This window comes from Buteo buteo, chromosome 8, assembly GCF_964188355.1.
Source record: "Buteo buteo chromosome 8, bButBut1.hap1.1, whole genome shotgun sequence".
NCBI lineage: Eukaryota > Metazoa > Chordata > Aves > Accipitriformes > Accipitridae > Buteo > Buteo buteo.
In genome coordinates this window covers 3,202,249-3,217,730 of record NC_134178.1, presented here as the reverse complement: position 1 = coordinate 3,217,730, position 15,482 = coordinate 3,202,249, and the positions used below count along the sequence as shown (strand labels likewise).

Genomic DNA, 15,482 nt, shown 5'->3' with positions numbered 1-15,482 from the left:
TCCTATCCCATTTGTAGCCATCACAATACTACTGCAAAAAAGTCATTCTGGACTTAAAAACAAAACCCAACCCAAAAACTTAGATACTCTATTTCAAACAAATCTAGTGAAAATATTGGCTAGTGGATACCATAACTGACAATGCCACAGTACTGCCCAGATTAGGCTGCTCTTCTTACACTTTTTCAGATTATGCAAGTGGCTTCATATTTCCATTTTCTCACTCCCATCTTTTTTTTTTTTTTTTCCTACTGTAATCTAGTTACCTGTGTTAGTCCTCCCTGGGGCAGTAGATCTTTCAGGGTACAAGGCACTCCTTTTGCATGAGGATCTAGCTACTATCACCCACAAGTTTTGTATCCCCAGGTTGAACTACTGAACAATTACACCTGGAGATGAACACAAACACCTACTTGATTCCTTCTCTCTGACTGACACTCTGCCCTTTGTATCATCTCTCATACTGATCCTTGTAATAATTCAAATGCCCTGCTTGGACAAGATTGTGTTCAAACAGCAGCCAGACTACCATAATACTCTGGGATAATGGATCAAACTCTAGACAAACCGAGGCACATAAAAAAGCCTGAGGTGCATATGAAAAGGCATAGCAAGGAAAAAATGTCACCAAAAAAATGGGCAGATGCATCCAATTACATAATATTAACTTGAAAAAAAAACCTGATGTTTTCAGTGGTGGAAAATCAATGCAGCTGTAAAAACTGCAGCATGGCTATGTCCATGTTAAACTCCATACAGTCAAAAAACCACCCTGTGACAGAGTTTAAAGGATGCCAAAAAATAAACCATAATAAAACACTAGAACACATGGTGTAACAGGTCTATGAGTAAACTCTAATTAGCACTGTTGCTAATTTCCTTGAAACAGTCGCACATAGGCTTCAAGCAGGGGCCAGATCATATCTGTGGTAGGAAAAGAAAAAAAGCTATAATCCATTAGGAAGGATTACATTTGTAAACCAGGCATCCTAAGAAGTGATTTCAGGTCTGTTTGGGTTACAGTTCTCCTAGAATAAAAAAAAAATTCACCAGGTGTGCTCTTTAAGGGTTGTTGTTTAATGAAAATGCTCAGCATTACCTTTTGCACCATCTCCTTGGTATGCATCAAAATCTGAAATAAAAAAAATAATCAAAGATTAGTGTATGATATAATTACAAGCTAACACATGCAAACATATCCATTAGGTTGCTAACTCCAAATGCTCTCACCTTTCAAAACAAAGCAAACTACCTCTCTCCTGGCAACACACAGTCACCTCAATACTCTTATTACATGAGTAAATTCTCATCTGACCTTGTATTAATGCTATTATTAACTCCCCTAAAACAAGATTAAAACAAATCTCAAAATTGCATGTGCACACACACATTCTACCTTAGGAAAAAAAGAACATTGAATCAAATGCTCAAATAAAACCTAATCAGGAAGTGCCAGAATTAAGCCTATTTCAGTAATATAGGTCAGTCATCTCCTCCATATCCATCATCTTATCTCTTGATGTCATTGAGTCTTTTCCCCCAAAATGTCCTGTCTTACTCAGTAAAGCCTGGATGCTGCTCACATAACAAGAACCTAGTCAAAAGGTTGATTACCCTTAGAGTGATCTCAAACTGGGTCATCAAAAAAAAAAAAAAACTCCTTAGGGAAACCAGAACTGGGACAAGGAGCTGGGATAGAGGTAGGATAAAGATGTTGACTCAGTGAGCAAATCCGTGTGTAACGAGGTTTGTTCCTCAGCCAAGAGCTCATCCCAAGTTCCCTGAATGCTCTGAATAGCAATTCTCTGAACCTTAGAAATAGCTATAGAGACCTCACATGAGTAGGCTCTTGCTTCCACCTCTAATACTGGTCAGCATAGGGGAGAGGGGTGGAAGAGCGTACCATCTGAAGCCACAGATACAGCTGTAGCGCAGAAGAGACAAAGTAAAACTAGCTTGACGAACAAAACGTGTAGCTGCTGCAGCAGGAAGGGCTTGGTGAAGTTTGCACAGCTGCAAAAGAACCAACATCCGGTCCATTCCTTCAGTCACCTGGCCATGTTTCCACTGTATTCCCCATTTCCTCTCTCATCAGCATCCTGGTGCTCTGGCACACAGCTCCAGATTCCACCTGGTTAGTCCCAGTTCCCTGGTATCAGTCCTCTCCATCCCCACTCAGCATAAACTTCAGTTCTTTTTCAGCCAGTCCTGCTACTAATATATTTATACTTTAAATTTTCTTAAAGAGGATTACTTTGAACCACTTGTTATATTGATGATAGATCAGAGTCTGTTAGGTGAATGTGAACAATTTGGTACTCTAGCTTTAAAGATAGTCAGGCAACACACTATTTTAACAGGTTATATTAAATTCAGTAACCTAGTCTAAGTTTTATTATTTTTCATACATTAAATTGCAATACTCCTTGGCCATATTTGCCAAAAAGGCAGAATTATGACTTGTAGTCAAGAAGTCTGTGACAGGGAGCTGAGCAGTAGAAATTAGCAGGGAAGAGGAAAGAAAAAGGAGAAACAGGGAACAGCTGGCCATGCTTAGTGGGAGTATGACCTTCTTCAGGGAAATCTCATTAATTTCGTAAGGCCAAGGCACCTAAAATGAATGCAAGAGTCTTGACTATCATGATATTGACTATTGCTATTACAGCAAGCAATTCTGAAACAAAGGTGGAACGTCCACCTCTACATAACAGTACACGAACAGGATGACAACACTGTCATTCCTTCAACATTAACGGCAAGTTTCTTTAATATTTCTGAACCCTTAAACAATGAACGATGAATACTAAAGTATGATGATCCACTACGCTTTTTCAGTTTGTTTTAAATTATGCACCACAGAATTATGCACTGAAAGCTATATTCCACTGGCATTCTTAGTTTTGCAATGCTTGACTTTGCAAACTTAATGTTCTGTTTCAGCATAGTTTCTGTTCAGACACATTTCCTAGCCACTTTCATCTTCGAAGAAGAATCACTGCACCTAAGGATGGACTCAAGTACAAAGACATGAGCTAAGCAAACATAATATACCACTCTCTTCAAGGCCCTTAAGGAAAGGTTAGGTTCCAGACCGCAATGTAACTTTGACACAGCTGACTCACAATGAATGTCCTTATCAGGGTTATTCCCCAAGCACATAAGGATACCTATGGATTTACACTCTCTGGGTCAAGTTCAAAACATCCAGTTGGTTTAAAGACCATCCACTGATGCCGCAAACTAGGTACTCGGACAACGTGATGACTGAACTCTGCTGATGTCCCAAGCTGCAAAAAGCTCGGCTGGCCTCAATCTTCTATGTAGACAAGGAAGAACAGGAAGATGGTCAGTCTTAACTGCAGATTCATTCTAGGCTGAATGTGCTCAGATGCACCCAATTCCATTTTAGTCAGAACCTTAAAAAAAATATTCCACTTGTATTCATCTCCTAGTGAGCGATTCAGATGGCACTGCCCCACCACCTTTCCATGGAGTTTTGAAATTATTCTAAAGACACATATCACTGGTACATGACATCAAATTTCATATACAGTAATCAGAGTTCTAGCTTATTCACCACCCCACCCCCCCTTTCTCTCACTTAATTAGCTAACTCCTACAGATAAAGGTTATACCTTTCCCTTAGTACTCCAAAAGCAAACAGGAGTCCCCAAAACAAAATTTTAAAATTGGACAATTAAGAGTTTATATGTAAAAGAAAAGAAGGCCTACCATTTTTTCCCTTGATAATCTCTGGCATTTTCTACTTCATTCTCTGAAATAATGCTTTCTATTAATAGTTAAAAAGATATTTTATTTAAAAAAAAAAAGGATTACCCCCTACTAAAAAAAATTGTTTGGCTGTGCAAAGACCATTTCTCAATTGTCTCCAAGGACAGCAGTGGATGTAAGTAGTAACAAGACAGTCACAGACAAGTTAGCTTCATCAAGCGACTGGCATATGCTAGTGCTACCCATTCTGACAGGAGATCACTTGTAAGTGCCAACAGCTACAAAACAGAAGGTTATAAAGGCTTGCTAAATTCATTAATAAGGCAGTCGGTAGTTATCTGATTTCACAGCAACACCTGCATATTTATCTTCTCATTACCAATTGGATGATGGAATTTTTTTCAAGCACATTTCAAAAATCTGCCAACTTCAAGTGTAGAAAAAAAAATAAACTTTGTAGTTAATTTTTCCCTTAACAAAGTACAGCTGTTGAGAATAATTGTTCAAGATCTTACCCTGTAATGTCAACTGCAGCAGAACAAAGAGTATTTAATTAGCAAATCTATCCAGTAATTCAACACCTATTATATAAAATGCCTTCGTGATTTTATTCAGGATAATTTGCTAAGAGGGTTATTACTGACATTCAGATGAAATTTAAAATTCCTACGCAAGTCGAGTCATAATAGCAGTAATGATCCCCCCAATCAGGAGATACTGTGTCACACAAGGTTCTTTTGCAATGCAGCAGCCGATTTCCTGACTTCTTAATTCCTGGGCTCAGCTCAGTGAGAGCCCTTCATGCCAATATTTCAGTCAGCCATACATCCTTAATGGGACTCTATTAAAATACCTAGAATAAAAATGACTTTTTTTCTTTTTTTTTTTTGTTAAAAAGAATGACAGCACTGCTATCATATCAATCATTAGCAGTTTCTCAGAAATGCACAGAAAAGGAAGGGAGGTTTATAGTGAGGCTGGGAAGACAGAATAAAGAAGGAAGAGAATAGGAAAATTGTTACTCGGTACTTTCCTTTTGCAAATAATATTGCGCTGCTCATGAGAGCTGGATTGTGTCCTACTGCAGGCAGTCCAAGTAGGAAGAATTAATTGCCTGGCAACCCATCTGTACAGCCATGCCCCCTCCCCCCAGCAAACATATACTTCTAAAAACCTGTGAACTTCTCAGCACAGTGAACATCTGTGAAATTCTATTTTAACTTTTTTCTTGCAAAAGCAAGACTAGAAACACATTCTCTCACCCATGAACTGCAAGTCAATATAAACTGAAAGATTGTAATTGCAGACAAGCAATCAAACTGCAAAATTCCCTGTCCTACTTCTGCTCCAACTCACTAATTACTTAATTAAATGAGGACGTGATTTAAGAAAGGGAATGATTAAAAATAAATAAATACACAAAGAACAGCTTTACTATTATCCATTATATCAAGTATTTTGAAAGATTCCTTCTTTAAAAACCACTAAAGAGTACCTTCCAATGAGAAGATGCTTATATAAAAAAAAGCTAACATACCCGAGTTAAAAAACAATGGGACAGGGCACAAAACTAACACACTGATGCAAAGATTTCTCCTGAAGACACACAAATTTTCTGTAGATTCCTGGGGCCGCAGATGTGAAGGAACCAAAAGGGAGACTTAAGACCAGACTGAAGACTGACTGCAGTGATTACAAAAATATTGCACCAAAGATGCATACCAAAAAAAAACCCAACAAAAAAACAACAGAAAAAACCACTTATGCATTCACTTTGCACAAAGAGAAAAACTAACACTCTTAAGGCCTTGGCAAAAGAATGTATTTTTGAAGACTACCTGTAGTTATCTACTGTAGACCTGATATTTTTTTCCATCTCAGCTGTCTACTTCTGCAATTATATAGTAAGAAAATAATGCTGTCATCAGCTTTAGAAATTCATATTAGCTAGTCCTTCCCATGACACGGAACAAATGGGCAGGAAGAACTGTGTTCCAGTATGTAACAACAGTCACTAATCTATGTAAGAAGTATTTCTGAACCCATGTATTTTTGCAACCTATTCATTAGCTTTGCTCATATTTTGTGATAAGTAGCCTCTAGCACTGATGAACCATGGCCACAGGATGCTGCAAAAAGATTTTATTAAGGAGGATTTTCAAAAAAGGTTTCTGTCGCTGGACAAAAAGGCACATATGCCACAAGCAAAAGTGAAAGAAAGATGGAAGCCTTCTTAGCCACAAGGAATGAAGCACCACTACATAGCCTTTTCATTAGACAATGGACTTAGTTTAGAAAAGTTTGAGTGACCAGATTCAAGTAGTTAATAAATAAGTTTGTTTCAAAGAGTATTTGCTGTACTTGGACAATGCATTCGAAGTTACATTTCCCAAAAATCTTCATTCCTAGGAAATGTTAACAGCATCAGAAATACACCCCACCCTGCCAAAATTTTCCCTTCCAGGTGTTTTGTTTTGTGGGTTTTTTTCATAAACACTGAAATTAACTATCCGTACTCCACCCAACAAAGCTGACAGACATTAATACAACTTTGATAGAGGCTGCATATAAAACCAGTCTTGGATGGTGCACCAAAACCAAAGGGAGAATGGTTCCAAGGGCTGAAGCAGTGTACACAAAGATTCAGTAACACATGTTTACATGCCAACAAAAGGTTGGATCTTCTGCCTCATGAACAACGGAAAACACAAAAAAGGCAACAATAGAAACATGCTGAACACAACCAAAATCCTGTGTACCTTTGTCACATTTTGACAAGGAATGCAAAGATGACAGTAAAACACTGAAGATGATGATGTGAATCAAATTACAACTTGAAGACAATGTTCCCTTAGTGCCAGAAACAATTACACCTTTAAAATTCTACAGTACCTCTATTTCAAGTATTTGTGGTGGGTTTCACTGAAGAGAATAGGAAAACCAGAATTAACTCTTTACCAAGTTGTAGAGTTATTGGTTATTCTGCACAATATATTACAAACCATGCTATACTAAAGCAACTTTTGCCTATTTTGGAAAGGATTATTTTTGTACTAGGATGAAAGAAAAAACAATTAAATAGTCCTGCAGCTTTGGACAGAAGTAAAACAAAACAAAACAAAAAACAAACCACAAACAAAAAACAACACCCAAAAACTTCTGTGTGGAAATTAATTTAGAATCTTGGAAATGGAGGAACTGAGTGCCCAACAATGAAGTTGAACACTTGGGTGCATATAAGGTAACCGACCCAGTTCTGACTTCACTTTGTGATCCCAGAAGCAGTAAGAATACAAAGTCCGGGTGAATAACTAGCTGTGAAAGATGTCTGTACAGCGTGGGCATCTCCTAACCCTCGACAGTCAGTAATGCTCCTTCCAGACAAACCAAACAGCAGAACCAGTGGCAGTTCCTAGAGAAGCACCAGGGCTCACAGCCCACCCACGGGATTGTTTTCTTTCTGACCAACTCATTCAAAACTGAAAGCCTAAAACAAATGAAGGAGCAGGGAATTTTTTTCCCTGTTTTACCCCATAAAAAAATAAGATCTGCAACACCTAAAAACCCTTGAAGAACATGGTACTCAAACCAATTTCAGCTTATTAACTCTTAGGAATTTTTTTTTATTTAAAACCATTAAATACTTCTATGCTTGATGAACATTTTGTACTTAAATGTAAGAAGCAAAGGTAGCTTTATACTTAATAGGAAAACCTTTTGTGCATTTCAAGTACACTGCAACTACATCAAAAGCTAACCATATCACAAACCATAAGCAAAACCACTTCTAATAAGCAAGAATATGATACCCATCACTTACTATTTCCTAATAAAACCAAAACATGTGTTAAGTTGTTCAGTATTTCAATGAATACAGACAAGTATATCCTCCATAGAGAAAAGAGCAGCATTTGTTTCAGTGAAATGAACAAACATTTAGACAGGAAAGCTTTATTTTGCTTTGTTTCCCAAATTGAACTGGTTTAACATATTCAGCAATAGAGAATCAGTCTTTCACTAGAAAAAATAAAATGACAAGAACAGTAAATAATTAAAATTAATTACTTATAAATCAAAGCTTCCTGTTTGGTGAGACAAGTTAGAATCTAGTCAAGGCTTACAACAGACCACAGAGATTTTCCTCCAAATAACAGCAAAAACTATTCCCAAGTAGGGAAGAATAACCATATCATCCTCCACATCAGGTTTAAGTGGAACCATGTTTTTAGATATTATCTTTCAAATATATAAGCGTGTATCTCAATCTTCAGGTGATAGGAATGTAAGTACTGTCTCATCTCTCAGATAAGTTACTCTCATAGCCATGTAACTACAAGTCCTAGAGAAATCAGGGAGTAGGTCTCAGAATCAACAGTGAAGACAGTTTTTCAAAAAGATCAAGTATTTCTGTAAACCAGAAAAAGAAATAAAGCTAATACTCTAAAGACTGAAATATTTTTTTTAAGCAGTGGATAAACTCAGTGCACTACCCAAGATGATGACAAATTCCTTGAGAATCAAATCTCCCCCCCCCCTTTTTTTAGTAAAAAAATCAGTAACCAGGACTCGCAAGTCTATGAGGCCCTCCTCCCTTATCTTCCAACTGTTAAAGAAAATTTCATTACAAAAAGAAAGGTGTAAGAAAGAAGAAAGAAAGGTGTAAAAGAAAGGCCCTTTAAGGCAAGAAGGGAATGTAGAGTTGGCAGGAAGTGAACCTGGATTACTCTTCTAAGGTTCTTCTGGTCAGCATCTCTTAAATAATAACCACAACTTGTATGTTTGGAGAAAAGGGAAGGGCTGGGGGAAGACAAGCAAGTGCTAGAGAAAAACAAATGCAGAAAACACTTCCTATCTGCTAAGTATTCTTAAAAGAAAAAGGACAGCTACTGAAAAACACAGCCTTTTTCTTGAAGAACCATAAGCATTTTGCAATAGGTACACTGAACAGGGCAAGGCAACCTCTGTCTAGGTACACGTATATTCACTGAAAGTGATCCTGAAATTTTATAGGAGATGAGAGGACATGCTAGTCTTGGTAATGAATAGATTCTGTATGAACGTTGTGTCCATCAAGAAAAAAAAATCTTTGTAAGTGGTTTGAACTGCTTTAAAAGTAAACTGTTCTTTCATCTTGACTAAGTGGTTTTCTATCAAAGCAACATCTATTCAAATTCTGAAAAGTACTTTAGCCTCTAATTACCCTCCAAAGAAAGTTCTCTTACCTAATTTCTTAAACGTCATGCAAGATTTTCATAAAGCATGTAATTTTGTTTCATTAAATTAGACATATTTAGACAACATGACAGTTGTTTTTATGAAGTTAAACAATACTCATTCATAGTCCACGGTTGCACAGCTGGTGTCAGCAGCAGGGTTTTGGTTTTTATGTTCATGGACCTCCTTTTGAGGACTAAGAATTGCTTGGACAAGGCAGGATCCATCTCACTACATGGGGCAGAACCACCTGTGCCAACAGGCTGCCCAGCCTGGTAAGGAGAGCTTTAAACCAGGACAACCCAAGTGTCTCAGTGCCACCTTTAATGTCATCTCCCTACTCTGAAGAAAAGGATCATTCTGAAAGCCTCCAAAATAATCTGCTCCAGATATGATACATTGTTAAGCCTCTCTGATTAAGGAAGGAGAAGTTCCTGTACATTCAGCTTCCTAACTATACTGGGATGTTCAGGTTTCCACCAAGCTACTCAAATGCAAAAGTTGAGAGATCAGGTGTATACAAATGCCTAAAGGGTTCACAACTGTACTTAAAAAACAAAGCATGTGGTGAAAGCAAGTCCTTTTAGGATTGCCCAAACAGGAAAAAAAAAAAAAAAAGAAAAAAAAAAAGAGAATCTGCTATAAGATGGATCTTGCTGCATCAAAGAGACGTAACAGAGTTAAGTTTTTCATCATGCAGGACCATACACACAAAGTGCTAGAAACCAGGAACACTGTTGCTGCAAGTAGAGAAACCTTAGTCTTTGACTTTGTGCCACCTTTCCTGGTTACAACGGATAACTGGACGAAATTCAACAAAGATTATTCCAATTCCAAAGAACAATGAAACCTGAATGAAATAAGCACTGGTACCAAATGAAGATTTTTACCAAGGTGCCTATGCAGGACTAAATAACTACCAGTGCTCAAGTCTCAGAAACTCACAACTACATTTGGTACCGATCAAAGTAGTGAAAAAGTAGGAGGAGGGCAGGTACCATGTCCAGTATGTCCAAACATCAGCCACTGTATTGATGTGGCTCCTACACAGTCTCTTCAGAGTAGCCCCTGTGGCAGCTCCTAACTGCCTTCCTAGGTGGTATCAGGGAAAGAAAACTGTTTCAACTCCACATGGGACACTTAACCTTTCCTGCTTCAGGCAAGACCTAGCGATAGCTCCAAGGATGTGAAAAGACAACAAGGAACATGCATGGTTAATAGCATGAAGCCTCAGTCAGATTTCCTATTTGTTCAGTGTGACCACTGTACAACACTTGATGAACCTGACTTGGATGCAGATGGAAAGAGCTCCTGAGGGTTTGTCAGAGTCAGACACAGTCTTTTTAGAGTATCTCTTCAAAATGAGCTTCCCTAATTCTCTAGATATATCTGACAAAAAAATTAAGATGGAGCTCCTCAGGACATAAAAGATCCCCCCAAAACAAAGCAAGCACTTACAAAGCATGTCAGAAATAAAATCTACTGGCCTACCAGATGATTATAAGATGTATGGCTAATTTCTGCCATACTTAGATCTCAATGTAGAAATACATTTTTAAAAAAAAAGCTCATTTAAGGTTTTTAGCTATTTTTAAACTAACTACAAAAGAAAATTACTAGTTAACAATCCTAAATTGCTTGTTAAATAGGGCTTGCAACTCTAAGTCAGGAATAGGAACTGTAGGGTAGGTTGGGGCAACTTCACCTTCCAGACTTTACATATAAGGACATAGAAGAAAAAAGAGCCCATGCCAATGGAAACTATTGCCTATCCACAGACATCCACAATAACATACATGTTACAGACATTTAAAGGAGCTAAGGATGGAACCATATTTGATGTCATGGACCTCCCATAGAAACAGAAACATGCTCCATGACACAATTTTGTGAGTACTCCAACTGAGAAAAGCTGAGCTTCATGCAAAAGCAAATTCCTGAAAGGGACCACCTTATTATCAGCCTTTAAGATTTCAGCAGTTAATCGTCAATTGGTCAATTACCTGAAATTGCAGTCTAGGGCTTTTTTAATACCATTTGTAACCTGTCTCATAACCGAGGACACTTACACTGTTTTTAAAAACAGAACAAAGTTAGAGGCTTATCAAAGCATGCAATTTAATTTTTCAGGACTATGAACTCATGCAAAGAAATGACAGTTTCAGAAGTTACTTTTATGCATTAGTCTGTCGTTAAGCACTCCACGTACAGCCCACCCATTTCAGTATTTAGAGTTTTGAAATTAATAGCAGTATGGCTTCATTGCTAATGAAGCCAAGTTGTTAAGTTGTCATTGTATAATACCACAGGATATGGATTTGTTTGTTAATTGTAAAGAATATGGAAATATGAAGACTAGGAAAACAAACAAATGTATTTAACCTTTCAACATGACCCTCTAGGAGTCCAATCCAAATACTGACTTTTAGCCACACATCGGATTAAAGTAGTGGAGTTTTGCCACTCACTCAATCCACATAATTCACCTAAAATGATATTGCTCAACAGGAATATATTTCTATTCTAATGATGGAAAAACCTTAATTATAAATGCAACTAAAGCATGCTACCTCCATAAATCCATTACTGCAAGAGAGGCATGCTGATTATTTTTTAAATCCTTAATTTGTCATTTAGACCTACTGTTATCTCATTTGTAAAGAATTCAAAACACATTTGCACAAAACTAGATTTCTAAAACATTAACAATGTTTATAAATCTCTCACTTATTTCCCTACAATTTGACAGGATTGATTTCATGCTACATACTTTAACTCAATCAATCTTTGACTTTGGAAATTTTCATTTAAATTCTTCATCCCACAAATTCTGTTAAAGAAAGAACATCACAACCTAAAGGTTTTGTTTAATCTAAAAACATAGCTAACAAGCTTTCCTACTTCTTATTACAGGAGTTTGAATCATTAATAAAAACCCTCAGCTTTCACTCATATGCCAAGGAAGCCTTCTTTGAAAGCTCTCTCTTGCTCTTACTTTTCAGTTTAAATAGAAGGCACCAGCACTAATTTACATTATTGTCACACCAGTCATTCAATATTCTCATTAGAATTATACCTGAAATGAGACCTGCAGGGCCCTGAGAGAAGTTTTAGTGCCAATATAATAATCCAACCAGAAGCACTGGTCGACAGTGGCTTGACTTCATCCACTGCTATTACAGATACAAATGTTGCTAAGCTTCTTTTTAATGCCTTTAGATTACTACAGGTGTCTAGAATAAACAAACAAACCAACCAACCCCCAACACAGAAGGAAAGATAGGGATACATTTTAAGAATAGAAATCCCCATAGGAATTTTCGGGTATTCTAAGACTTGGTTTGAACTAAAAAAAAATATAAACAAAATCACAGAATTACAGACGAGTTGAGGTCAGAAGGGACCTCTGGAGGTCATCTGGTCCGACCCCCCAGCTCAAGCAGGATGACCTAGAGCTGACTGCCCAGGACCATGTCCAGACACCTTTGAGTATCTCCAAGGACAGAGACTCCACAACTTCCCTGGGCAACGTGTGCCAGGGCTCGGTCACCCTCACAGTAAAAATGCACTTGATGTTCAGACAGAGCCTCCTGTGTTTCAGTAAACAAACAAACAAATATATCAGTCTTACCATTAAATGACACAAACACCATGAAAAAAGCCCATACACATTCCCTTTAGAGATCAGAAGAATAACAAGTGCCCAACCTCAAGAATACTGATATTTTTACTTATTAAAAAACACATTAAATCTGCCGGGTAAAAAAAAAAACACACCTGCCCACCAACCTCTGGAACACTTAAGAGATACTGCTGCTTTCTGACATAGGTGACGCTATTTTTAGAATGTCCTGATGAGCTGCAAAACAAGATATTTGAAAGGATTTTCCCAGGAAATATATATGCAATACAGCTGATAAGAGACATCTTTTCTCTTTTATAGGTCATGTTCTTTTCTGAAGCAGGGTATCCTGGGTCCTTTATGTTCATTTATAGGAAGATATACACTTTAATATTCAAAGTCAAGAACCAACCACAATCTGACCAAGATCAATAAAAACGTTACCCTAAAATATTATCTAGAATGGACTTCATTACATCTTTCTTGAGTTTCTGATCTTATGATACTGGCAGCTACAATCTTAAAAAAAAAAAGGGGGGGGGGGGAAGGAAAAAAAAAAAAAAGGCTGACATGAACCTCGACAGTTCATCTACTAGCCCATCACTGTATGGTTATTCAGATCAACTACATTTAACTACATGTCTAGAATAGATCAGATGTCTCATCCACCTGAACTACTATGATTTTTCTGTTTCAGTTCTCCCTTTTCATGATTAGTTGCTCTGCTACAATCCATCACATAAGAAAACTGTCACAAAGCTGAAATATGGCAAATTCAAAGTATTTGAATATTTATTTGATTAAAGTATAGAAGATTATCCTTATTTGGTTAAAGTACAGAAGATTATCCAGTAGAAGAGAAAGGTAATTAACATCTAATTTCAAAGCTTTTCAAATGAGCCTCATCCCAACCACACTGTAAGAGTTCTACACTAAAGAAGTTTCTCATTTTCATTCAAAAAGGCACACCTGGCAGACCAACAGTAACTGCATGAAAGAGAACAGAAGACAAAGAGGCACTCAGATCAAGCAAAAAACATATTCCCCTCTCTCTTCCACATGTGCTTGCAGTCATATCATCAACTAAGTAACATCTGACTAAATGAGGTACACTCACCCTAACAGAGAGAGGTAATTTAACAGGTTAGACAGAGGAGAAAAGATATTTAAATTGCCTGGAAGTTGAGCAATAAAAACAACTTACAAAGCCTGTAGCATACAGACTTCTAGAGTGACTTTTGAAAAGGGTTTGCTGACACTGCTGGTGGTTGAATCTTCAAGCTTAAAAACAAAATCATCATGCAGGTAATTTTTCCACAACAGCACAACAAAATCTCCAGTCTAAGCTGGTCATTTACAATGGGCCTGTCTTCCACCAGGTTAGAGAGTCAAGCTCCCAGCACAGCCACAATGCACATACCGTTGGGACTTCTACAAAAGATGTTGCCTACTTCGAGAGAACATCTGCTGTTTCTGGTATTCAACATTTTATTTCCATATATTACAAGCATCCTTTTCTCCTAAGGCTTTTCACTGTGCTGCAGAAGACACCACAAGCAACAGTAGGAAAACAAAATAACCAGCAAAGACTTCTATGGGATCCTTCAAGGACATGACAAGTTTTCCAAGCATCTTGGCAATAAAAGGAAATGTTTCATATATTAAGAGAAAATACCAAAAGCTGTTACCAATACAGAAATTCTACATGATGAGAATACTAAAGATACCGGCTAGTAATCAGTCTTCAAAAACTGGGTAAACTAACATGGAGTGAAAGTCACTTCGAGGCTCATGTCAGAGCCAAGCCTACTTAAAAAGCAATGAAAAAGGAGAAACATTAAAAACAGCAAACTCTTTGTCTTTCAAAAGATGACATTTCACAAAAACCACCTTTGATCTCACCAGCGAGCAATATCTGAGGGGCTTGTGAAGCAGACATCTTCCATACTAACGTCTCCCTACAGAAAAAGCGGGGACAGCTATACCCAAGAAGCGTAGATGTCCCATGAATCCAAGTCAGTCATTCTCAGTGAATGCTTGGAAGGCAGAGGTTACAACGCTTTAAGATAAGCTGTCCCTCGCCCCCCTCTGCCAAAATAACAGACGTATCTTGGAGCAGAAGCAGCTTCAGAAAAACACTCCAATTGCTGCTCCTGCTGCGGAGACGGGAATTTATGATGGGCTATGGGAAGCACCCCACTGGCCTCAACTCTGAAACACCAATGAGGGCTGCATCGTAAAGGACTTGCACACTGTGAGGGACTGCGAAGCATACCATAAAACAAGAACACCAAATTACAATCTTAATCTTGCTTCCAAGCCCTGTATTTTCAGACCTCAGCATAGATCTTCCCCCCACAGAAAGCATTAGGTGTCAAAAGGTTCATAGACTTGGCTCACTGATTGATTCCTAGTCTAACTGATTTGTAAGGCTAATTAAGACATGGCCAAACTGTGTCCATGTCTTACTTAACATTAGTGTTCAAGCAAGTTTCACACAATCTGATTAAAATTGACTAAAAGTGTCTTACTTCAGTAATCACTTAGACAGAATGAATTTTACATTAGCAGGATCAAGCGCACGTCAGGCCTCAGTGGAAATGAAAAGGGCTTATAGTAATAGGATTTATAAATCCACCACATTAGGTTAATGGCTAAATGATTTACATGTAACTTTTCCCCCTCCTCCTCACCCTTCAACTCTCACACAAAGAAATCCTATATTTGGCACTTCTAACTATGAGTGCCAAGGCAAAAACAGCCGTTCCTTTTAATTAGCTGAAAATTAAAAGCCACGAGTGATCCTTCATTAACTCTTTCACAGCAGAAATAATCAATTAGATTTTTATAAAGCCAGGATGCTTGAAGACCCTAATGACCCATTTCAGACAAACACAACGAGCTATCTACATGC

The 15,482-nt window shown here is 37.7% G+C and overlaps 1 protein-coding gene across 1 annotated transcript in view; it reads right to left on the bottom strand.

Moving 5' to 3' along the window:
- Nucleotides 1–15,482, bottom strand: part of POLA1 (DNA polymerase alpha 1, catalytic subunit) — a 200,313-nt gene that overhangs the window by 128,118 nt on the left and 56,713 nt on the right. The window contains exon 27 of the mRNA XM_075033499.1: nt 1,100–1,132. Within this exon, the coding sequence (XP_074889600.1) occupies nt 1,100–1,132 (33 nt within the window). The remainder of the gene's footprint in view (nt 1–1,099; nt 1,133–15,482) is intronic.